Source organism: Phragmites australis, chromosome 9 (genome assembly GCF_958298935.1).
Source record: "Phragmites australis chromosome 9, lpPhrAust1.1, whole genome shotgun sequence".
NCBI lineage: Eukaryota > Viridiplantae > Streptophyta > Magnoliopsida > Poales > Poaceae > Phragmites > Phragmites australis.
The window spans coordinates 1,894,386-1,918,747 of record NC_084929.1 but is presented as its reverse complement, the minus strand read 5'-3'; the positions used below and the strand labels follow the sequence as shown (position 1 = coordinate 1,918,747).

Genomic DNA, 24,362 nt, shown 5'->3' with positions numbered 1-24,362 from the left:
TGAAGTATGGTGGCACTATTCGATAGGTGAAATCACCGGATAAATAGAAAGCCTTGAAGTCCAGAACAATTGCTATACACCGGATAGTCCGGCGTAGCAAAGATTATCACCGGATGAATTTTTACAGAGAGGTTGTAAACTATCATCTGGCCCATTTTAATGCACCGGATGATCCGCTGTAGGCCAGGATTAATCACCGGAGTTTTAACGGCTAATGGAACAGTTAACGGCTATTTTGTCAGAAGTATTAGCATCGGATATTCCGGTGTGAAGCGTGTTATTCACACCGGACCTTCCCGCGTTAAGAAAAATTCTGGGTTGTTAGGCAACGGCTAATTTTCGATCCATAGCCTATAAATACCCACCCATTTGGACCTCTCTTGTGCTCTTGCGACCCTGTAGCAGTTCATACACTTGGTGTGTCATTTAGAAGCAAGAGAGAGAGCACTTGTGTCCATTATAAGTTCTTAGTTGAGGATTAAGGACTTCCTTGAGTGCTTGAAGAGTAACAAGTGTGCATCTAGCTGTTGTCTAGGCTTGATCTTTGTCAAGTGAAGCTTGAGGCTTGTTACTCTTGGTGGTTGGCAACACCTAGACGGTCTTGGTGATCGGAGGATTTCTCGGTGAGTTCTTGGAGGAATTGTGGGAGCCCCGGGAAAAAAGGGTGTACTTGGTTTGATACCCGCCAATCCGGAGATGGAGAAGGGGTAATCAAGAGGGAGCACTTGTGCCTTGGTGACTCAAGGGGGAGCGACATCCTTGGTGGATGCTCCAACGAGGACTAGGGGGAAGTGCCAACTTCTCGAAACCTCGAGAACAAATCGGTGTTGTCTTCTCCAACTCTTTACTTTCTTGCATCTTATTTTGAGCTTTGTTATTATTGCAAGTTCCTCTTAGGAATTATTTTTCTTAGTTAATCCTTGCTTGGTTAGCTATCTTGTGCTAGTTAAAATTCCTTACTTGCGTTTCTTTTAAGTTTCATTTGGTCAAGCGGTAGTTAATTTAAAGTTTTTTTTTAATATCCCAATTCACCCCCCATCTTGGGCTATTCGATCCTTTCACCGCGGGATGGCGCCACGTGGCGGATTGCTAGCCTGGCCTCGGGATTCGGGGACCCCTTGTTCCTGATTCACCGACACACGCCCTGCCAAATGTTATTTCAACCTTGTGGCACCACCGCCTTTCTTTTCCTTATTGCAGTAATTGTACCTAAACCCCAGGGCCAAATTATCCATGTGCCGCCACACCACATCTCTATCCGCCATCGATTAGTTTGTATTCTCTGTTGGAAGAAGAAAACTCAATGGTTAACCTACTAATAATTATGTCCATACATGTTAAATTGATAAACATGTGCTATCATGTTGCTAGTCATGCATAAATGTCTCAAGAAATAATTAACTTGACCAATATAACAACACATGCCAGTACAAGGTAACAACTGTGCGCATCGAGCTGAAAACCGATGCAATAGGGTCAATAACTGAGCGAATCAACCACTAAATCGTCCTAATCGACCACACAACAAGCTGCCGACCTCCTAACAATGATTATCGAACGAATTACATGAAAAATCGCTAGTAAATGGTCGATAACCAAGCAAATCAAGCACTAAATTGTCCTAATCAACCACACAACGAACTACTGACCACCTAAGCACAATTACTGAACGAATTATATGAAAAATCGCTAGTAAATGGGCGGTTACCGAACAGGGATCTTCGAAAATCGCTCGGCGTCAGGCGCTGCGCACTGCTCTTCGAAGGCAGACGGTAAGCGCTCAAATGCGATTGGTTACCGACGCTAATCGCTCGATAACCAAAGCTTCATCGTCGGATTTCCGCCGGACTTCCGCAGATTTGGCCGGTCGGGCGACGCTTCTTCGCTTTTTGCTATGGAGAAACACGAGGGAAAGTGCGTTGTGCACCAGCGCGAGCAGAACGCCGGCTGACCTTATCCATTTCATCTGGGCCGAAATGGGCTGATTTCACTGTGCATCACAGATAGTCTTAGAATTACCTCTAGTTTTTTATAGAATTTTTTTCTAAATTTTTTTGAGTTTTTTCAAAATCTATTTGAATTTTGTGAATTCAAATTCGGTTACCGATTGCATTATGAAACCGAGTCGGACCAGGACGGTCGGTTACCGCGCATTTCGAGCGGTAACCGATGCATTTTTGAACCCTGCTGGTAACCCCAGTCCTTTTTTGGTTTTATTAGAGCATCTCCAGCAGAAAAGCTATCCGGCTTGCTATCGTTAAAATTGGCCAGAAGATTGAAAAGCATGGTTCCAGCAGAAGAGCCAAACGGCCGGCCATCCTTGTAGCATCACCATCCCGCTCCGCTCGCTAGCCAAACTTGGCTTTCGCCTCCCCGCTCGCCAAATTCCTGTAGTGACTCCTGTAGAGAGACGAGAGAGAAGCCAATTAGCCTTTGCTTCAAAACTCTATTTTTTCTCTCTTATTTCATAAATTCAGAAAGTGATTTTATAGAACTTCTAAAATCACATCGATTTTTGTACTCATAATAAATAACAGAGAACCCATTTTAACTAGTTTCAACTAAAAATCTCTTACAAATTTTGAATAAAAATTCTCCAAATTTAACTGCTTTTGTGGTAGGATTGTAACTCCGGTTATCATGCCTATGGCGTGATCGTAACTACTTTTATGGTGGGATCGTAACTCCGGTTATCATGCCTGTGGCGGGATCGTAACTGCTTTTGTGGTGGGATCGTAACTCCGGTTACCATGCCTTTGGCGGGATCGTAACTCCCAGTTATCATACCTATGGTGGGATCGTAACTGCTTTTGTGGTAGGATCGTAACTCCAGTTACCATGCATATGGCAAAATCTAACTCCAATTACCATGCCTGTGACGAGATCATAATTACGGTTACACTGCGGTAGATTCTGTTACCACACAAACACACGCATTGTAAATTCCTCTACCACCTGTCCACATGCATTGTAAGAAACAACCGTTGCAAAAAATTAGTCATTTCAAAAAAATAACTGTTAGAAAAAACTAGTCATTACGAATAAATTATAGATAAATAGGATATGGAGAGTGAAATTTAGCTAGTCTGCTGGAGTGTAAAAAATATAAAGAGAGAATCTTTTGTAGTGGATAGCCAAATAAAGATATGGATAGTGAAATTTAGCTAGTCTGCTAAAGATACTCTTATAGTGTCTGTTTTTTCTTTCCTAGATGGTTGTGAACTCTGTTTAATTGACTTTTAATATAAGCCGAGGTAATCTCTGGTAAAAAAAACATCCGGAACACACACTGACACACCTCTCAGGCCCACAGATTAGTCCAACAACGATTGGGCCCAACTTACGGCCCATATAGAGGTTGTCAGCATGTCTCGCAGCTCAGCCTATTCTTTTTCGCGTTATTTAGCAGCCCAGCCCATTTGGGCTGATGTCGCGTTTTGCGCCCATTTTGTTCACATTTAATTAGCAGCCCAGCCCAGATAGGGTCAGTTTCCGTCCAAGACGCGACCCAAAACCCTGCCGCAGCGCCTCCATCCCCGCCTCGGTTGGATTCTGACTATTGCCACGCCGCCTCCGCCTCCTCTGGAGTACCCCGCCCATACTTGGGTCCTTCGATGTCTGCTGGGGCGACGCCGGATTTGGCGAGTACGGCACGGGTGAGCGGGAGGAGGAGGTAGTGTTTGCAGCGGATCTGGGGATCGTCTAGAAGAATTAGAGCAGGGATAGAGATAGAACAGAATTGGGGATGGAGAACAGGGGAGTTGTGCTGAGGAAGGAGTAGTTGTTCTATCGATTACAATTGTTGTTCCCTCCCCTCAAGCTCAGCTCTCCTGATCGTATATAGGATTACAAGCCAAAGCACACACGCTACATCCAATCGGGCACTGTTGACAGCAAGAGCAGCTGCATTGCCTGTAAGTTGTTCGGTGTAATGTTGCCAAGAGGATCTGACTTGGCCGCCCCCTCCCTTCACTAAATCAAGTTTGGTTTGGTTTGCTTTGTTAGGTACGTGTGGTGGCGATCGAGCAGTGTGGCTGGGATTCGAGGATAGCCGCGGCAGCACTGTGTTTGGTCCAAGTGTGCTCGGCGGTGCTGCTGTTGCTGCTGATGGACATGTCGTTCAGACTTCAGAGACCTGCTCAAGGCCGACATCCGATTCGCTGTGAGCTAGCCCACCTCTTTCCTAGCCTTAATTTGTTCTCAAATCCAACTTTGTGATTTTGTCTTTGGTACTTGTCACGGTTCTCCCCCTGCCGAGAGATTATTGATTTGCTGTTGATTGTTTTGGCCTGTTCCTATTTCCCAATATGTTGAGCTAGGCTACTGGCCGTGGTGTTACTAACTGCTTACTACAGTTTGTTGCGATAATCTGAGGTCTGGTGTGGGATAGGATGTTGCCCTTATGTTTGGATCATGGATGCCACTGTCCGGGCAAATTTAACCGCAGTGGGTGTTGCACATCATTAGACTTCCTCTTGTCACAATATCTGTTCAGCAAGAAAAAGGTTGATCCATGGTGAATGCTATTTTCAATAGCTGTAAAATTTGCTAGTATATGCTACGCTAGAAGTCATTGGAGGATGGAGTATGTCACTTTTAGTACATCTGAACAAAGAGTATCTAGTATATGCGAATGGAGTATTTCACTTTTTATAGATCTGAACAAAGAGTATCTAGTAGCATGCTGTTCAGGGAATCTACCGTTCCCCCAATGGTGTCAACTCAGCTGAAATTGTCCATCTGCATGCGTCTGAATTGAACCAGCCTCAGCATCCATCAAGGCCGGCGGATGGTCAAAGCTTAACTTACTTGTCAACTGCTCAACTACTAGCTTCTCCATCAGCAAACAAGGGGAGGTCAGGGGAGATACCATTTCCTCAGGAAATGATACATATATATAGTACAATACACAACTTACATGAAACCATGAGAAACTTTAGTGCGGCACTTGCTATGGAGAAAAAGATGGACAAACAGGTCAAGGCATAACACAAGAAACCTGTGATCTGCACATAAAACTCTACTTCAAGTACCTAGACAGGCATGCTTGCAACAGATAGTTTGAAGTCACATGAAGTATGTAGCTAGTGCTTATGCACAAACCGGTAGCTATATTATGACACACTTCAATGTTGAGCTACAACACCCAGTCAAACCATATAATATAGCACACAATACATTGATAAGAAGTCAAATGTGTGCACAAGCATCACACTTATTACATGAAACCATGCATGCAGCATGATGCATGGTCCAGAGGAAAGCCACACAAATCCAAATCCGTGAGCATAGACACAATCATTATGCTCAACCACCATCACAAGGTACACATGTAGGACACAAGTAACTAGACATGCTTAGTCGACACACATGTCGAGACAGAAACACACAACAGCAAACCACACGAGCACGCACAAATCAAACCATGCCATGGGACTCGATCATGAATGAATGAAAGGATATGCTCCTCAAGTGTCAAACCTTGTTATTCTTCCAACAGAGTAAGGGTAATCTTGCATCATCGTCCTCTTCTAGTTCGTTTCCTGTTGCTTGGTCTTGATTTTCTGGTTTCCTGTGTTTACAATTATATCTGTCTTCATGCTTCTTAATCTCTTCTTCCACCTCATGAGGGACACGGTCACCAATGAGCTCGAGCTCCTTCAATCTCGAAAGTTTGTCAATGCCAGAGAGAGACTCTATGTTGGTGAATGACCAGGTGATCTTCCTGAGCATAGGAGCAGATCCCTCAGTGAAGCTTATGTTGGTAATGACAGAACAATCAACAAGAAGAAGGTTGAGCTTTGGAAACTCGCTCTCTTTGAAGGTAAGCTTGCTTTTGTCGTAAGAATCTTCCAAGGGTTCTATGCAGGGCATGCTTGGTTTCGTGGTGAGGATTTGTAGCTCACCTTGCGTCAGAGTCACCTTGGCTATTTGTTTGGCCTTACCAAAAAATGAAAGCAACCTGCTGTTGTTCTTCAACTCGATTTCCTCCAGTCTTGGAAGGTTTTCGACTCCAAAAAGAGACTTCAGGTTGTCCGTCAAGGACAGAACAATCTTTTCAAGCTCAGGAGCTGCTTCATTTTCAAAAGTGATTTCTGTGAAGTTGGAGCCCTCAGCAAGAAAGTATTTGAGATTTTGGAATTCATCCTTCTTGAAGGTGAGGTTTCTCTCGGTGCATTCAATGTGTTGGAGCCTGACACAACATAACTTGGGAAGCTTGGCGAGGATCCACAGATCGTTCTGGTTCAGCCTTGTGCTAGTCAGAGTTACCTTGTTAAGTTGACTACCACCATCATCTTTGGCCAACAATGGAAGAAACAACCCCTTTTCTGTGCTTCCACTGATGCTTAGGCTCTCAAGAAGCTTGGGAGAGTGTTTCAAGTGAGAGCGCACACCATCTGGGAACTCTCTGATGGAAGGAGTACCCACGAATCTGGTTGTGGTAAGAGTGATTGACAGAGACCGGAGGCACTCATGCAGGTCACTGATTGTTCGAAACAAATTCGAAAAGTGACTATTCTTGTCATCAATAACCACACCGAGCTTCCTAAGCTGCCATAACTTACTAATGTCTTTCAAATTTTTACTAGTCAGTGCCTTGACATTAGACAATACCTCCATGTTTACCATTTTCTCGATCTTTTCAGGAATCAAGACACTGGAGAATTCCTTAGCCCCGATGGCCATGCTTGGACTCGGATCAATGTGACCAGCTAGTAGACGCTTCAGCTTCAAGAGCATGACATTTCTTGTTGCAGACGCAGGCACCTCGGTCTGCCGGATATCCAATACCTCTAGCTCATGGAGGTTGCTGATTTCACGGGGCAGGTGGGTAACATCTGTTCCCCTTAGGCTTAGATACTTGAGTAGTAATATCTTGTTGCAGATGTCCTTCAAGTAGTGCCGGTTCTTCTTGAAGCAACGACAACCTTCTAGATCTAGCACCTTGAGCTGGGACACTTGAGATGATTCAGGTAGTATCATTTTAAAGAACTTATGGATTGTATCAGAGGCACGGAGATGGAGATCGTTGAAAATGGAGAAGTGGCGAGCCAAGTGACGTGACAAGCGTGTCTCCACAGTGTGCTGTTTCTTGGCGATCTTGGTAATGAATTCATGAACTAGCTTATCCACTCTGCAGCTCTTGACCTTTCCTGTATCACCAATATCAGCAGGATAAACAAGCCATCGGTGGATGAGTGTGTCAAAACATCGCTCTGCTTTACGCACTGAACTGGACCAGCGCCAGTCATCCGTAGTTACTAGCCCTTCTACAACCCATCGTCCTATCAAGGTTGACCGCCTGATTTTGTGTCCTTGAGGGAAGATAGCTAAGTACAACAAGCAAGACTTGTATTCTTTACGAAGGTTGTTGTAGGAGAACTTCAACATCTTCATAGCAATGATGTCCAATGATTTTGGGGAAGCCTCCTGCAGGGTGCTGTGCAGTTTGCTCAGCTCTTCTTTGCTCATCTTGGGGTTGGCGGACAAAGCATGAGCGAAGATCTTCATGCAGAATTCATGTGACTTACACTCGTCCAATATGCCACGAAAAATCTGGGAATTGTCTTCATGCATCTGGTGGCCCGTAAGCTCGAGCACAATATCATGGTAGAAGCCAACAAGAGAACAGTCCAAAGGCTCCCGCAGTGGATTGCAATATTCTTTGGCCTGTTGAGTGTTCTTTGAGGCAATCACGATCACTGCACCGGCGACGCAGCCCAACAGGCTCAAAGCATTTCTGGTCTCCTCCCATCCCAATTCATTGTTCTCATCGGTTTTGAGGATGATCAGGGTCCTTGCATCTTTCAAATGATTTTGAATCTTGTCCACGATCCCTTTTTTCTTCATCAATTCTTGAATCCTCCATTGGATCGTTTCAATCTTCTCTATGGTATCTTCAATAACCATTTTCGGGATTTGATCCAGGATGTTTTTGAACTTCTCATTGGGTGCTTTAATAAGAGCTTCAGGGTTTGGAACCAGACCACCCGGTTCACCTGTTGCTTGTTCCTTGTCAGATTTGTCTTTCTGTAGCTCAGGTAGGATGTCTTGTTTAGCCCTGCGGATCATTACTTTAATTTGATCCTCGGTCGATGTAGTAGTCTCTAAGATTTCTTGTTTAGCCTTGCGGACCATTTCTTTGATTTGATCCTCGGCTGATGTAGTAGTCTCTAGGATTTCTTGTTTAGCCCTGCAGATCATTTCTTTGATTTGATCCTCGCCCAATGTAGTAGTACTGGTAGTGATCGTGGTCTTTCTGGCTTCGTCTTTGTTGGCTGCCGATCTGTCTTGCTCCTGGTTGCTGTTGCTGGTCTTCGGGAACACCTCACGCAGGATACGTTTATATTGGGCATAGTTGAGACAAATCGGGGCCTTCTTCTTCGCTGCTGCTTCTTTTTTTTCTTCTTCTTCTTCTTCTTCTTTATCTTTTTCTTCTTCTTCATCATCATCTTCTTCTTCTTCTTCGTCCTTTTCTTCTTCTTCTTCTTCCTCCTGCTCCTCCTCCATATGTTCTTTAAGCTTCTTGGCTGTTTTCTTGATGATGTGGCCGTACCATGCTGATAATGTAGGCTTGGCTTGCTTCCTTACTTGGTCTTGTTCATCCGCAGCAGCAGCAGCTGAGTTGCGTAGCAGCAGCAGGAGTACACATAAGGATTCTTTGGCGATTTTTTGTTGCACCTGCTTCAGTTCCGGTTTTAGCTGCAGTTGGCCGCGCTTCACTTGTTGAATCTCGCTCTTGATCTTTTCAAATTTTTCGTAAACCTTCATTTCTTGGATATTTATCCGGATTGCTTGAATCGCCGCCCATCTTTCGTCGTAAATACCCCGTTTTCCTTTGCTACGCCAATGAAGATGCAGCTTCTCCCCCTCGCCTTGACTTGTGCCTTCCTGCTGGGATTGGGATTTGGCAAGCTGGATGTCGAGCTCCCGCCAGATGTAGCGGAGAATGTCCTCGGGATCTAGCCGTACGAAATAATAGTGCACTGCCGGGATGTCGACCAAGACACAGCGTTGGGAATGGGTCTTCGCCACAGCCAAAGCTTCATTCGCAAGAGCGCCGGCATCCTTTGCATTCGGTGCCACAATGGCGATGGATGGCATTATTGATCCCGTCGTTCCGGTGTTGGCTATCCAGTCGGCTAGCTTCTCGTTGAAGTAGTCCTCCGGAACGCGAAGTCCAAAAAGGGCTCCTCTTGGACCAGAATGATGGGTCGCCGTTGCCACCACCAGTTGATGGTCACCGTCTTCGTCTTCATTGTCTCCTGCAGCAGGTGCCGCTGCCGCTTCCACTGACGACAATGGCGTCGCCGCCGCCGTGGGCCCAGTCCCTGGAGGCGACTGCCCTACTGCCTTCGCCGGGACCTCCACGCCGTACCTCAACCGCCGCTTGCCGACGTCGCGCGCCCGCTCCTTGAGCTCGCGCAGCTGGATGGCCGCGCGGTGCTGCGCGACCATCTTCTGCAGGAACCATGGAACCCACAGGAGGTAGCGCCAGAGGCCGCCCTTGGCGAGGTGGATGTCGGGATTGCCGCGGTACAGGTAGAGGTCTATGCAGTTGTTGCAGTCCTGGGCGAGCAGCCGGACCTGGCTCATCCACGTGCGGACCTGCTCGTCGTGCTCGCCGCCGGGGGGCACCGTCCGGGCCAGGTGCAGCAGGAAGCTGTTCATGCTCTCCATCTCCTCCTTGATGAACTGCACGTCGCCCTGGACGCCACCCAGCAGCCGCGTCTCGTTCCGGATGACTCCCAGCAGGGAGGTCACGGCGCCCGACGCGAGCTCAGCCATCGCTCGCTCCCTCTCCCTCCGCCGGACGGGAGCTGGTGTGTCTTGTTGAGTTAGTTTAGCGGTGGCAGGCTAGGGTGAGGGTGGCCATGCCCATGCATCATTCTACAGGCATGCATGTGTCGTGTGTGCGTGGGTAGGCGGCGGAAGGACTTTCCTTCTTCAGATGCATGCATGCTACGTACGCAAGTGAAACCGAAGGACCACGTACGTAACAATCAAGTCCGAATCCGGTCCTTGGTTTCTTCTTTCTTATTTATTCTATGAGCACAAAAATCTGATGCTAGATTACAAACACACGAAATCTCGCTCTCCGTCTTTATCGATTTGACAAAAATTAAATCAGGTTATAGCAACTTAGCAGATTAGACAAATTTAACTGGCCATATCTTCATTTGATTATCCACTTAAAAAATTCTTTATCTATATTTCTACACATTCTAGAAACTAGCCAAATCTCACTCTATCTCATATATTTATATTTTATTCGCAACACTTGTTCTTTTAACAGCTTTATTCCATGGTTATTTTCTAACAGCTTTATTTCAATGGGTCATTTATGATCCATAACACATAAGATCCCTATGTAATTTAGGGTTGTCAATAATTTTAGAAATTAGTACATTAGCTTAGATGAATATTTATGAATTTTTTTTATTTTTGAGAATCAAATTTATGCCTAAAAATTCAAACGAAGTACAAAAATAGTTAAATTTGAAAAAATTTCATTTAAAATTTGTAAGAGATTTTTAGTTAGAACCAGTTAAAATGGGTTCTCTGTTATTTATTCTATGAGCACAAAAATCAGTGGTATTTTAGGAGTTCTAGAAGTTACCTTTTAAATTTATAAAAGAGGAGAGAAGGAGTGAAGTTTTGAAGCAATTTGGCTAACTTGCTTTCTACGGCAGGGAACAGTTACGGGAACAAAGCGGGCATGGATGGCGAGCCGCACGGGCTAGGCAAATTTAGCAATGGCATCCTGCTCGATAGCGATGCTACAGTGATGTCTAGCTCAATGTCGAGTCTGCTGGACCAGCGTTATATGCCGATGGTGAGTCAAGTGGCGAGGCCTTCGGAGCTGCTCTTAGGGATGCCTTTGATTCCTTGGTTCATTTGATATTTAGGAAGCTTGTATTCCACGCATAAGTCATGGCGATTCTTCCTGCTCGCATCTTGTTCCATTTCGCCCTGGCGTTTGTGATTGTGATAACCCACTACCGGAAACGATGTGTATGCCGAGTGACTACGTGTATGCCGAGTGCAATATATCGGGCACTCGGCAAACAACCACCTACGTTGAGTGCCCGACGAAAGCACTCGGCAAACAAATAGTCACTCGGTAAATACCTCAAAAAACACGCGGCAAACAATAGCACTCGGCAAAATTGAAAACAAACACTCGGCGAATTCGGGCACTCGGCAAACTACGCGCCACGTGTCCCTCCGTTCGGCGGCTGACGGCGAGTCGCCCCTTTGCCGAGTGTCGTCTAACGGACACTCGGCAAACATTGATATTAAGCACTCGGCAAACTTTTTTTTTTCTTTAGTTTCTTTTTGGTTTCCTTTTGTTCTCTTTTCTTTCTCGTAATAACAACCAACCAAAGACCGTCACACATCGATTCCGATACTACTATAGTATAGTTTAAGAATGATATTGTTATGAACTTGGAGTTAGAATTCAGTCGTGCTTAAGATTGAGATGCAGCAGATGTGGACTCCTGGGAGCGGCCCTTGGAATCAGTTGTGCTCTGAAAGAGAATAACAATTCTTCTTCCTTGCCTTAAAAAAGGAATTTCTCGACTATATACTATCATTCCAGCTGTCATCCAGATAAAGAAGGAATTTTCAATGCTTGCCAAGTGGAAGAAGCAAAAGCAGATCAGCTTGACACACTAAGTTGCCCTTCTGATCTATGGATTTTGCTTGGTTCATCGTTAAGTGCATCAGAGGAGGTAGCTGGTAGCATAGTGAGAAGTGGTGGAACAAAAAAGCGACTTCATTTGGCGATTCTTGGATGGATAGCATGTTTGCTATGTTCCATCGAAATCTAACTTTATGGACAACTCTTTTTCATAAGAAATTATTTGATGGATATAAGTCAAATTTGATCTGCAAGTACATAAAATAACGAACAAAAATGGGTAGAAAAATATGAGACTTGCCATAGTGTCATGATATGATACGTAGAGACTGAGATAAAAAATTGAGAAGGTTTCGCAAAAGTTGTCACGTACGATGCTTAGAAACCGAAACATCTCCGAGGAAGAATTATGGTTTGGAGAGGGAACGGATCAGGTTTGAACCCGAAGTAACGTTTGAATCGTCGTTTGACCTTGAAACTTTTTCTACACTCAACATACAACATAGCATATTCGATGTTAAAATTTGGTATTTTTCTGGGTCCGTTTGCTATTTTTAATTCATTAAGTGCATTTCTAGGCTTTTAATGGATATAAGTCAAATTTGATCTGCAAGTACATGAAATAATGAACAAAAATGGGTAGAAAAATCATATTCATGTTGTTGAGTCTATTTTTAGGCCATACCCAAGAAATGAAAAGAAATTTGAAACATCTGGGCGGCAACACTCGACCAGCAACATGTAGCTTATTGGTTTTTTAATTCTAAAAAAAGCAAACGAAGTCAGAAAAACATGAGACTTGCCATAGTGGCATGATATGATACGTAGAGGTTGAGATAAAAAATTGAGAAGATTTCGCAAAAGTTGTCACGTACGATGCTTAGAAATCGAAGCATCTCCCAGGAAGAATCGTGGTTTCGAGAGGGAACGGATTAGGTTTGAACCCGAAGTGACGTTTGAATCGTCGTTTGACCTTGAAACTTTTTCTACACTCAACATACAACATAGCATATTTGATGTTAAAATTTGGTATTTTTCTGGGTCCGTTTGCTATTTCTAATTCATTTAGTGAATATGTAGTCAAAAAAAAAAATTCAGGTGTTTGCCGAGTGTCTTTGTTTTACACTCGGCAAACCACTTGTTTGCCGAGTGCCTTGCTCTCACACTCGGCAAACCAGTGGTTTGCCGAGTGTCGTAGATTTGACACTCGGCAAAGATTTCACACTCGGCAAAGCAGCGAATATAGGGTTTCCCCACCCCGCGCGCGGGGACAGATCGAAAACTGTCCCGCGCGCGACTACCCTCCTGCCGCCGCCGCCTCGGCCCGCCCCCGCCCCCGCCCCCCGTCCGCCGCCGCCTCGGCCCGCCGCCGCCGCCGTCGCCAGCACCGCCGCCTCGGCCCGCCCACCCCGCCGCCAGCGCCGCCGACCCGCCTCCGCCGCCAGCGCCCCCGCGCCCATCCCACGCCGCGCCCCTCCGCCGCCAGGGCCGCCTCAGCCCGCCGCCGCCCCTCCGCCGCCAGGGCCGCCTCAGCCCGCCGCCGCCCCTCCGCCGCCGCGCCCCTCCGCCGCCGCCGCGCCCCTGCGGGCCGCCGCCGCCTCGGCCGGCCGCTGCCGCCGCCGGCAGCGCCCCCGCCCCCCCTCCGCCGGCACCTCGGCCCTACGCCGCGGCTGCCGCGCGCTACCCGACGCCGCCTCCCCCGCGCCGGCCAGCGGGTATAAGGTACCGCGGTTCTGTTCAACACCAACCAAAGTCCAACATTTAGGCGCTCTCTCTTTTGTTTTGAATGAATGCTTCATATTATTCTGGATGGAATCAGGGATTCTTATATGCAGTAGTTAGGTGTACTTCATAGATGTTTTTCAGACAGTTCCTCTTGGTGCTCATGGCGTTCTGTGCACATGCTGTCATCTGTTCTTGCAACGGAAACTGCATAGATAGGCTGTCACTACTTCATTTCAAGAAGGCAATCAGTCTTGATCCATATCAAGCCTTGATGTCGTGGAATGAAAGCAGCCACTTCTGCAGCTGGGAAGGTGTTCTGTGTAGTCTCAAGCACCCAAATCGTATTACTTCTCTTAATCTCACAAGTCGAGGTTTGGTAGGGCAAATCTCTGATTCACTCGGAAACCTGACATTCCTGAAAGTTCTAATCTTGCCAGGTAATTCATTCACTGGACCGATCCCTCAATCCCTTGGTCACTTGCATCGCCAAGTCAGTTTGCAACGTTGTCCAGGATGCAATACCTGTATGTGGGTGGCAATAAGTTGTCTGGTCGTTTTCCACAGCCTGTCCTAAATCTTTCTAATCTAGTTAGATTTAGCGTTGCTGCAAATGGTCTAAGTGGAGAAGTACCATCCAATATCGGAACCTCTCTACCCAATCTCCAAGCGCTCCAATTACCTGCCAACTTCTTTCATGGGCATATCCCATCTGGATTAACAAGTAGGCACATGCATACGCCAATTTTAGTATATTGCATCAATATATACATGCAGCAACATATACATAAAACTTTAGATATAGTGCCAGTAAATTAACGCAACTATGCAGCATGAACTTTAGATATAGTGCTTCAGGATATAAAATTTTATGTGTGTGTGTGTTAGGTAGCTGAAACAAGGTACAGCCAATCATGAACTCTTTATATAATCCAGTGGATGATAATATACGGCACTTGCATGACTTTAACAGCTAGAGCTTGTCATTTAAGAACTGACAGCATGTGTACGGCATCATGAACAAGAGTTTGTTTTAGCTAGTTGCATACTCAGCTCTTGTGAAAAATCTTCTAGTGCTTGCTGAAGAAGAACATGGGAAGGAACTGGTCAACTATGCTACCACCTCTATCTGAACCTTGCAAAAGTACTTTTGGAAATGTGTTTAGGCTATATGACAATGCTAGCTGGATGTTTTTATTGCTTCATAGAGATTTCAGGGTTGAGTTGTGCAATTGCACAGGTAACAATTGGCTAGTTTCAATATATGAGCAACTTAAATTGTTAAAGGCACAACTTTGCTATTTATTACAAAGGAGGTGCCGTCGAAATTTTGAATTTTAGCTAATTTAGGCTTTAGGATGTGCATGTCACGTAACCTATGCGTCTCCCGTTTGAAAGAGTTATGGTTACAAATATGCAAGTCTTTGCATATCTATAACCGTAACTGTTTCGAATTGTCCACGTTTTTTGGACAGCCCGAGGATGTGTAGATTGGGTTCGTTTCAATGCTCTACTCCGATCCGAGACAGAGTTTCGGCAGCGTCTCCCCGTTGTTCTCCGGATACACATTCTCTTGGCTTTGTTGCCGAGACGTGTATTTGGAGAACAGCGGGGAGGTGCTGCCGAAATTCTGTCTCGGATTGGAGTAGAGCATGGAAACGGCCCAATCTACACATCGTCGGGTGGGATTAGTACCTATTTTTACCTATTAGATAGTTTGATGCATGCCGATTCCCTCTTATGGTCAAACACAAATATTTGATTTTTATATTACTTGCTGAATAAAAAATATTATATGTGTATGTTTCCCAATATGTTAGAGGATGGATGATCGTGAGTGGATGTACACTGGCCGCTCTAGTCAGGGTTTTTTGACCGATGAATGGATCCAGAAGACCGATGCGTTCTTGGAATTAGCATTTGCTAGGCCTAAGGGACCTCGTGGAACTTGGTGCCCCTGCAGTATTTGTGCAAACACGCGTCAACAAACAAAGGAGGTCATGGGTCAACACCTTTGTAAGAATGGGTTTATGCCACACTATACCTGGTGGACCTACCATGGTGAGTCCGAACGTGCCAGAGAGGAGGTGGTGCGTCAACGCACCAATGACTATGATGTCGGGGTCGGAGACATGCTAGATGACTTCCATGACGCACATTTTAATGAAGCACGTATGGAGGAAGTGCCGGAGTCAACCGCAAAGGCCTTTTATGATATGTTGTCTACGGCGCAGCAACCCCTTCACGGGCATTGCAAGGTTTCTCAACTGGATGCCATCGGACGCCTAATGGCTATCAAGTCCCAGTTTAACGGCAGCCGAGAATCCTTCGATGCAATGCTGACAGTTGTTGGTAGCCTTCTCCCGGAAGGTCACATTCTGCCAAAGAGCATGTACGAGTCGAAGAAAGTCCTCCGTGCACTTAAGATGCCATATGAGCAGATACATGCTTGTCCAAAGGGTTGCATCTTATTTAGGAAAGAACACGCGGACGCAAAGTACTGTGTGAAGTGCAATTCCTCTAGGTATCTTGAGGTAGACTCTGGTGATGGTCAGAAGAGGCAGCTCGCAATCCCCGTGAAGATCCTTCGGTATCTTCCATTCGTACCGAGAATCCAACGGCTGTATATGACTGTGGAATCTGCTAAACAGATGACATGGCACAAATATAGGCGTCGATACAATCCTGACAAGCTGGTACATCCATCGGATGGTGAAGCATGGAAGACGTTCGATCTGATTCATCGTGAAAAAGCTCTAGAGGCTCGTAATGTACGAATTGCGCTCGCAACTGATGGGTTCAATCCATATGGTATGACTTGTGCCTCATACAGTTGTTGGCCCATGTTTGTTATTCCCCTCAATCTCCCCCCCGGCGTCATCTTTCAACGACAGAACATATTCCTGTCGCTGATAATTCCGGGGCCTGAATACCCGGGGAAGAATATGAGTGTGTACATGGAGCCGCTGATGGATGATTTGGTCCGTGCTTGGGAGGATGGGGTCTGGACATACGACCGAGCTACAAAGACAAACTTCAAAATGCATGTTTGGTACCAATACTCCCTGCATGATCTACCGACGTATGGGATATTCTGTGGCTGGTGTGTGCATGGGAAGTTCCCATGCCCAGTATGCAGGGCGGCTCTGATGTTCATTTGGTTGACAAAGGGTGGCAAATATTCTTCCTTCGACAAGTATCGACAATTCCTTCCTCTTGACCATCCATTCAGACAAGATGTGAAGAACTTTACGAAAGATGTAGTTGCCGAAGGCTTAGCACCACCTAAGATGACCGGTGCCGCGGTTCGTGCTCAGTTAGACGCTCTCGAGTCCAATGCCCAAGGAGATGGATTTCTGGGATATGGTGAGCAACACGCCTGGACTCACAAGCCATGCTTGTGGAATCTCCCCTACTTCGATGATCTCCTTCTTCCACATAACATTGATGTAATGCACACTGAAAAGAATGTCGCTGAGGCCATTTTTGGCACAATCATGGACATTCCTGAGAAGACGAAGGATAACGTTAAGGCTAGAGTCGATCAAACGAGATTATGCAATAGACCACAGCTAGACATGGCTCCTCCCAAAGGCGGGAAATCGTGGACGAAGCCAAAGGCCAATTTCGTTCTTACAAGGGCCCAAAGGAGGGAAGTACTTGAGTGGTTCCAAACCTTGATGTTCCCTGATGGGTATGCAGCGAATCTGAAGAGGGGAGTGAATTTAGCTACTTTGCGAATCAACGGGCTCAAGAGTCATGACTATCACATATGGCTTGAGCGGCTACTGCCGGTGATGATTCGAGGCTATGTCCCCGAGGATGTTTGGCTAGTGCTTGCGGAGTTGAGCAATTTCTTCCGCCAGCTTTGTGCCAAAGAGTTATCTCATACCGTGGTAGCAGACATGGAAAGACTGGCGCCTGTGTTGCTCTGCAAGTTGGAGAAGATCTTTCCACCCGACTTCTTTAATCCGATGCAACATATGATTTTGCACCTCCCGTATGAAGCACGAATGGGGGGGCCCGTGCAGGGCCGCTGGTGCTACTCAATTGAGAGATTCCAAAAGATTCTTCGAAATAAATGTAAAAATAAATGCAAAATTGAAGCATCCATAGCCGAGGCATACATCCTGGAGGAGGTGTCAAACTTCACAACAAAATACTATGCTGACAATCTTCCCAGTGTGCATAATCCACCCCCTCGTTACAATGTTGGAAACCCCGAAGATGAATCAAAGCTTAGCATCTTTAGAGGGCAACTTGGCAGTGCAAGTGGTGCGACTAACAAGACCTTGCAACATGAAGAGTGGCGCACTATTATGTTGTATGTCTTGACCAACCTATCCGAAGTGGAGCCGTACATGCAGTAAGTGCTCAATACATTATTTCTCAACTAGTCACAAGTTTGTGTCCAACTCCGCTTCTTCTCATTGCTATAGGGAATTCAATGAGCAATTCTGGCATGAATCAAGGGAACCTACCCTCGAGGAAGCTTCGGCCCTTCTTAGAGATGGTGTGGGAAATGACATGCCCGGTTTCATTTCTTGGTTCAAACAGAAAGTACTTTCTAACTTGGCTATTACATCAACTTGATTTCATTTCTAACTTGATTTCATTTCTTACATGCGACTAATACACCAAGCTATCCCGCTTAAACTTGTAGGGAACAACCGACGAGTCTATGAGTGCCGACTTGAGACAAGTTGCGGATGGTTGTGCCTATAGGGTCAAGTCATTTAAGGCTTACGATGTGAATGGATATCGCTTCCACACAGCAAGCCACGAGCAGAGTCGGCCCAATCGTAGAACAACAAATACCAGAGTTTTTACTGCAGGCTTAGATGGGGCTGAGTACTACGGAAGAATTGAAGAAATATACGAACTAAATTTTGATGGGAGCAAACCTCTGAATCCCGTCATATTCAAATGCCATTGGTTCGATCCAGAAGTAGTGAGACGGACCCCTAATCTTGGGCTAGTCGAAATTCGACAATCAACCGTCTTACCAGGAGACGATGTCTATATTGTGGCTCAACAGGTCACGCAAGTTTATTATCTCTCGTACCCGTGCAAAACCGTTGAGCGTCTTAAGGGTTGGGATGTTGTGTACAAGGTACCACCACACGGTAAACTACCAGTCCCAAACAATGAAGATTACAACATAGACCCCAACACATATGATGGAGAATTCTTTCAAGAAGATGGGCTCGCAGGGAATTTTGAGATCGACTTGACGGAAGCTCAGGGCATGGAAGTAGACAATGAAACTGGTGCTGACGAGGACGAAGAAGACGAGGTTGAGAATACAAGGGACTTGGAATTACTTGAGCGGTTACATTTAGACAATGACAGTGATGACGCCATTCCTCCTCCCGAGCATCAGGATGATTATTTCGACACGCGTGATAGTGATGATGAGACTTATGATCCAGCTGATCCCGATGATGATGATTATTTCTAATAACTGTATGTTTATTTGTAATAACTGTATGACTTATTCTTTCTCATAGCATGTTTTTTTTAGTATGCTTCATTTATTTACATCAAGTTGTAACATCCGTACTAATTGGTTTACTTGTTCTCATAGCATGGTGGGCGGTATGAGGAAGTTAACGTCGCTATAAAAAAGGCGACGGGGAAAGCCACGGATGCAGGTGATGGGTCCGGAAAGAGACCCCGGGGAAGACCTCCAGGAAGGCCGAGAGGCGGAGGCAGGGGTGGAGGAGGTGCTTCTATACCTGCTGTTGAGGAGGAGACTGAGTCGCCTCTAGGTGCGGCTGAGTCTGAGTCTGACTCGCCTATACCTACGGCTGCGACTCAGTCTGGGGATGAGGAGGAGCAGGTAGAGGAGGAGCAGGTTGTCCAGGGGGGTAGCTCTAGCTCTACTGCTTCTCGTGTGTGGCTGCGTGGTCCTTCGAGCCTCCCGAGGCGACCGGTGCCAATGGCTAGACGTCCGCTCATTCGACCAGATGGAGAGAAGTAAATGGCTCTCGCTACTCTCATTATTTTTTTGCCTTTGTATCTTCAATATTTCAACACATACTAATAAATTGCCTTTACACTTGTGCAGGAACTGGCTGAGGGTTGGAGAGGGTGACCACTCACGCCATGTAAACGGCATCCTTGGACTTTTGATCAAGGAGAAGTTCCCTGGCATGGTTACTTTGGGCGGAGTAACCGAGCCGGCATACACATGGGCCCACTATTCAGCCGCGCCGGACGCCCGTGACCGGGAGGGAAGGGTGTTTCCCAATAGAGCCGAGCGGGTGAAGGCCGAGCTGTGGGTAAGTTTCGTTCGCACTACATTAGTCAATACTAATCGCATGGAAATTATTTAACTAATGACTGGATCCGTCGCGTCTATATGCAGGATTTTTTTAGATGCGAGCCGGGCTTGGAGGCTAGGGCAACTGCTGTCATCGACAAAGCTGCCAAGAAACTTGTTAAGGATATGCACTATGAGGCGCGCGTCCAGGCCGTGATCAAATTTCACGCGGAACACCTTGGAGCGAAGGTGACAAAAAAAGACGCTAGGACCATATCTCTGACCCGGGAGCAGTACCTGAAGGTAAAGTACAATAAAGCTTATTGTTCCTTAGATTAATAACACTTAATTTCTTCTTCTTATATATCATGCACTTGATTATTTAGGTGCCTCCGGGGTGGTGCGCCGGAGACCTTACGTGCTGGTTTGTGATCGTGGACAAGTGGTGCGCTCCCGAGTGGGAGGAGAGTCACAATGCTTGCCGGGAAAGGCGATTGTTGATGCCTGGCGCGCCACACCATCAAGGCAACCTCAGCCTGACTGGTTTCGCGGCTAGATGGGTATGCAATAGCATCTGTTGTTCCCAAGCTCAGTTCTCCTTAATTTCTGTGCGGGCGTCCCCTTTATGAATGTTATTGCTTTTCTGTTGCAGTCGGCAAAAAATGATGGTCAGCCTCTCTCCCAGTTCAAGGCTTATGCTTTGGCCCATAAGTCAAAGGCGATGCACGGGGTTGCTTATGACCCGAATGACCCGGCCTCAGCGTACACCAACGAGAACGTCAAGGCTCGCCTGGATGGATACACATCGATGGCAAAGGAGGTCCACGGCCCAGACTTTGATCCGAGCGAGCAGGATCTTGATGGGGAAGTGGTTATGAGGGCAGGAGGAGGCAAGAAACATGGCCGGTTCTGGATTGGCGACGGCACACTCGATACGGCCACCACTCCCTCTCTCTCTCAGCTTAGAGCTCAGAGCACGAGCTCAGGTCCGGGTATACGCCCTCGCCCAGAGCCTACACGGATTGCGATGAACGAAATGCAGGTTAGTTCTGTTTCATTCATCCTCCACTATCTTTACATGCTTTGCATTGGAACGATGATGAGATTGCGATGACATACTGTAGGCCCAGCTGGATGAAGAAAAGAGGCTCCGGCACGAATTAGAGAGATCGTTCGAGGAGAGGATGGCGGCAGAACGATCCCAGTGGTATGCGATGATGACGCCCCTTTATGCTGCAATGGGTCAAACTCCGCCACTGATGCCAACCCCTTCTCGTCCACTTGCTCCACAGGCTCCAAACACTGGCGGCAGAACGATCCCAATGGTATGCAATGATGACGCCCCTTTATGCTGCAATGGGTCAAACTCCGCCACCGATGCCAACCCCTTCTCGTCCAGTTGCTCCACAGGCTCCAAACACTCCTGTGAGTTAGTTTATAACCTTGTAATCACCATTATTACCATTCTTACAACCATAGAGTGTTGTGCTAACTATCTACTTTGTGCAGTATCCATCAGAGGGATCGAATACGCCTGGAGCTGGAGGTTCGCACTTTGGTAGTCCACCTCACTTTGGTTTGTTCTCCTCACTTTGAAAACTTACTTTTGTAACCCTATATCCATACTTACCATTTCTGTTTACTTTCAAATGCATACTTCTTAATTAGCGTTTTTGCTCCTTAATTGATGCAGGTTAAGGTGGTAATCAAGTGTTGAGTCCGTTACGGCCTGCTACATTTTCTTTTTGTTTGGACTATGTTTTGCTATCTTGTCACGACAATTTGTCATGTTTGTGTCACTTGCGACGGTTTATGTGATGTTTGTGTAATATGCGATGTTTATGCGACGCTTTATGTGATGTTTGCGTAATATGCGATGTTTATGCGACGCTTTATGTGATGTTTGCGTAATATGTGATGTTTATGTGAAGGTGGTAATCTGTGAAATATATGTATATTGTTTTGAATTGCAGTGACAGTTTTGAATCTGGTATGGATCAATTGTCGACCTGCTAAATAACAGTTTGCCGAGTGTTACACTCGGCAAACAAGGCTATGCCGAGTGTTACACTCGGCCCAAGGCACACGTGTCACAAGGCTGTTCAATCTGGCATTTTGGATGCCACTTTGCCGAGTGTCCACGGGATACACTCGGCAATGCGTGGCACGTGTCGCCAAACTGTGCTATTTGGGTGCTATTCTGTGCTCACTTTGCCGAGTGTATACACGGACACTCGGCAAAGTGTCCTCGTGTTTGCCGAGTGTATCCCTGAGACACTCGGCACAGTGTCGATGTGTTTGCCGAGTGTATCCCTGAGACACTCGGCAAAGTGTCGATGTGTTTGCCGAGTGTATCCCTGAGACACTCGGCAAAGAGGCCGTTAACGCATTGGCACCGTTAGGTCACTTTTTTTTGCCGAGTGTCGTATTTGGCTCTCGGCAAATATGTTTGCCGAGTGCACAATATAAAACACTCGGCAAACAGTAGTTTGCCGGCACTGTGTATGCCGACAGTGATATGCCGAGTGTTACACTCGGCAAACATGTTGCCGAGTGTTTTAAGGCCTTCGCCGTGTGCCCAAGGCACACGGCAAAGTCTCGAAATCCGGTAGTGACCCGCTGATAGCTCAATTACTTTTGTAACAAATACAACTAGTTACATCCAATACTAAAAAAGGGTCATATCTGTCCTCTTTCATAGCCGGTTCAGAAATAACCAGTAGTGATAAAGGTTTCATTACCGATTCAATAGCTGAACCGACAGTATTTAACACTGAGCTATTAAGAACTAGCAGTGATAGCTATTATTACTATCGGTTCTAACTACGAACCGACAGTGATAAAAAGTATCACTGTCGGTTCATATGCTCTATAATTGATCCGTTGGTTATGCTCAATAATAGATATCTATATTTTTCGCTCTTTCTCAATTTCATATCTCACAAATAATATTAAATACTTAAGTTTAATTAACCTTGAAATTTTATATGCTCTTACATGGCCACTCCTCTACATGTATGCATTTTTGGAGAATTTTTCAAGACTTCTAAACATGTTTTTTAGAGGGTTTTCACGATTCCACCGAAAGAAGTAAAATAGTAAATCAGACTGATGCTAAATTACAAACACACGAAATCTCACTCTCCTTCTGATCGATCTGACAAAAATTAAATCAGGTTAGGAATGCCTTTGATTCCTCCGTTCATTTGATCTTTGGTACTTTGGAAAGAGATATATAGCACATTAGCACCCCGATTCCTCGTCCTCTATTACGGTTTTGCCATGGGAATTTCAATTCCACGCACAAGTCACGAGCGATTCTTCCTGCTAGATCGCGTCCTGTTCCATTTCGCCTTGACCCCATTGTGATAACCTACGTGACAAATAAAACTTCGGTGACAAATAAAACTAGTCATATATAGTAGAAGGCAAATATAATGTTAATGTGTTGCTTGATGGTTCAAACATATGAGGCTGGTCGTGTCTGACCTAGTGCAAATAAGCTAAGATTACACTAGTATGGAAGTAGTCCACAATAATAACACACGCATCTTCCATTCAACTTTAAACTTGAAATTGAATTCAAACCAAAGCCTATCCAGTCTGCCCACCCCGTGCATCTGGTGTACATAGCGGTGGTGAGGAGGGCAACCAAGGTGGTGGCAATGCGAACGGCAATGGCAGGCGAGGTTTTGATGAGAGACGCGGAGGAGGTCAAATGGCCGGTCATGGTGGTCGTGGCGGCCATGGCAATTTTAGCAGATATAACTAGGGTTATGGCTTCATCAATTATGGCCCTGACTTCGATGGACATGACTTTGGCGGTGGCTGAGGTCGGGCTGGCCTCGTTCAAACTTCATGGGGGCATCATGGCGGCGGTAGTGCTACCTTTCATGGAGACTATCACCTAGCTAGCGTGTCTAGCTACTGCTATGGTTGTGCCAGGGACCAATGCAGGCGTGTGTTGCCACAACAACTACACCAAGGACTGGTGCGACCACCATGCCAGCTGGGATGGGGGCGCAAGAGGTGATGGCACTTGAGCCGGTCGCACAACATACTCCTGAGCCCATTGTGACTCTAATGAAGGCACTTCTTCGGTTGGAAATGCTATGAACACTAGGAAAGAAGTGATCAAGAGTGGGTCCGACCCCCTCCAAGGAGGTCAAATGAAAGGAGACTAAACCCTAGTTCTATTTCTGATGTTACACTAAGGGTCATGTTACCACCGAATGCACCACTGTACTGTTGTGTGAGATATATGACAATAATAACCACGTAACACACAAATGTCCCATCATCAAGGCTCCAAAGACTTTTGCACATGTATTGAGTTTTGCCGTCGAGGGTTTAGGTTTTTACCATACCCCACATGCTCCAATCCAAGAGACAAAAAGAGACACCAAAATGGCCCTTGTAAGAGTAGTAGGGGGTCAGTTGACTATACCACACCTCACTGCTCAACTTGAGAGGTTTATGCCTCGCAAGTGGATTTGGGAAGCTTAGTGTAAGACCCTAAATCCGGGATTTCCTGTGCCACCTGTATCAGTCCCTCGATCAAGTAGTTGATACACACAGTATAACAGTTGTAGTATCATAGTTAAATTTCGTACATGAGTATTAAGGTTCAGAGTACAAAAAGTTTACAAACCATACGAACATTACAAACCTGGTTGAATGGCCAACAAAAGCACAGTGAAAAACGATGACCCAAGCCACAAGCAGCTA

General features: G+C 46.0%; 1 protein-coding gene and 1 long non-coding RNA gene across 2 annotated transcripts; one reads left to right on the top strand and one right to left on the bottom strand.

Annotated features, from left to right (window-relative positions):
- Positions 1-5,175: 5,175 nt before the first annotated feature.
- On the bottom strand, positions 5,176-9,985 carry LOC133928345 (uncharacterized). Its single transcript, XM_062374639.1, has one exon. It carries the CDS (start codon positions 9,787-9,789, stop codon positions 5,476-5,478), a length of 4,314 nt encoding a protein of 1,437 aa, XP_062230623.1. The 5' UTR covers positions 9,790-9,985; the 3' UTR covers positions 5,176-5,475.
- Positions 9,986-21,062: 11,077 nt separating this feature from the next.
- On the top strand, positions 21,063-21,534 carry LOC133927929 (uncharacterized). Its single transcript, XR_009911400.1, has 2 exons — positions 21,063-21,192; positions 21,328-21,534. It is a non-coding gene; the product is annotated as an uncharacterized LOC133927929 (long non-coding RNA).
- The last annotated feature ends 2,828 nt before the right edge of the window (positions 21,535-24,362 follow it).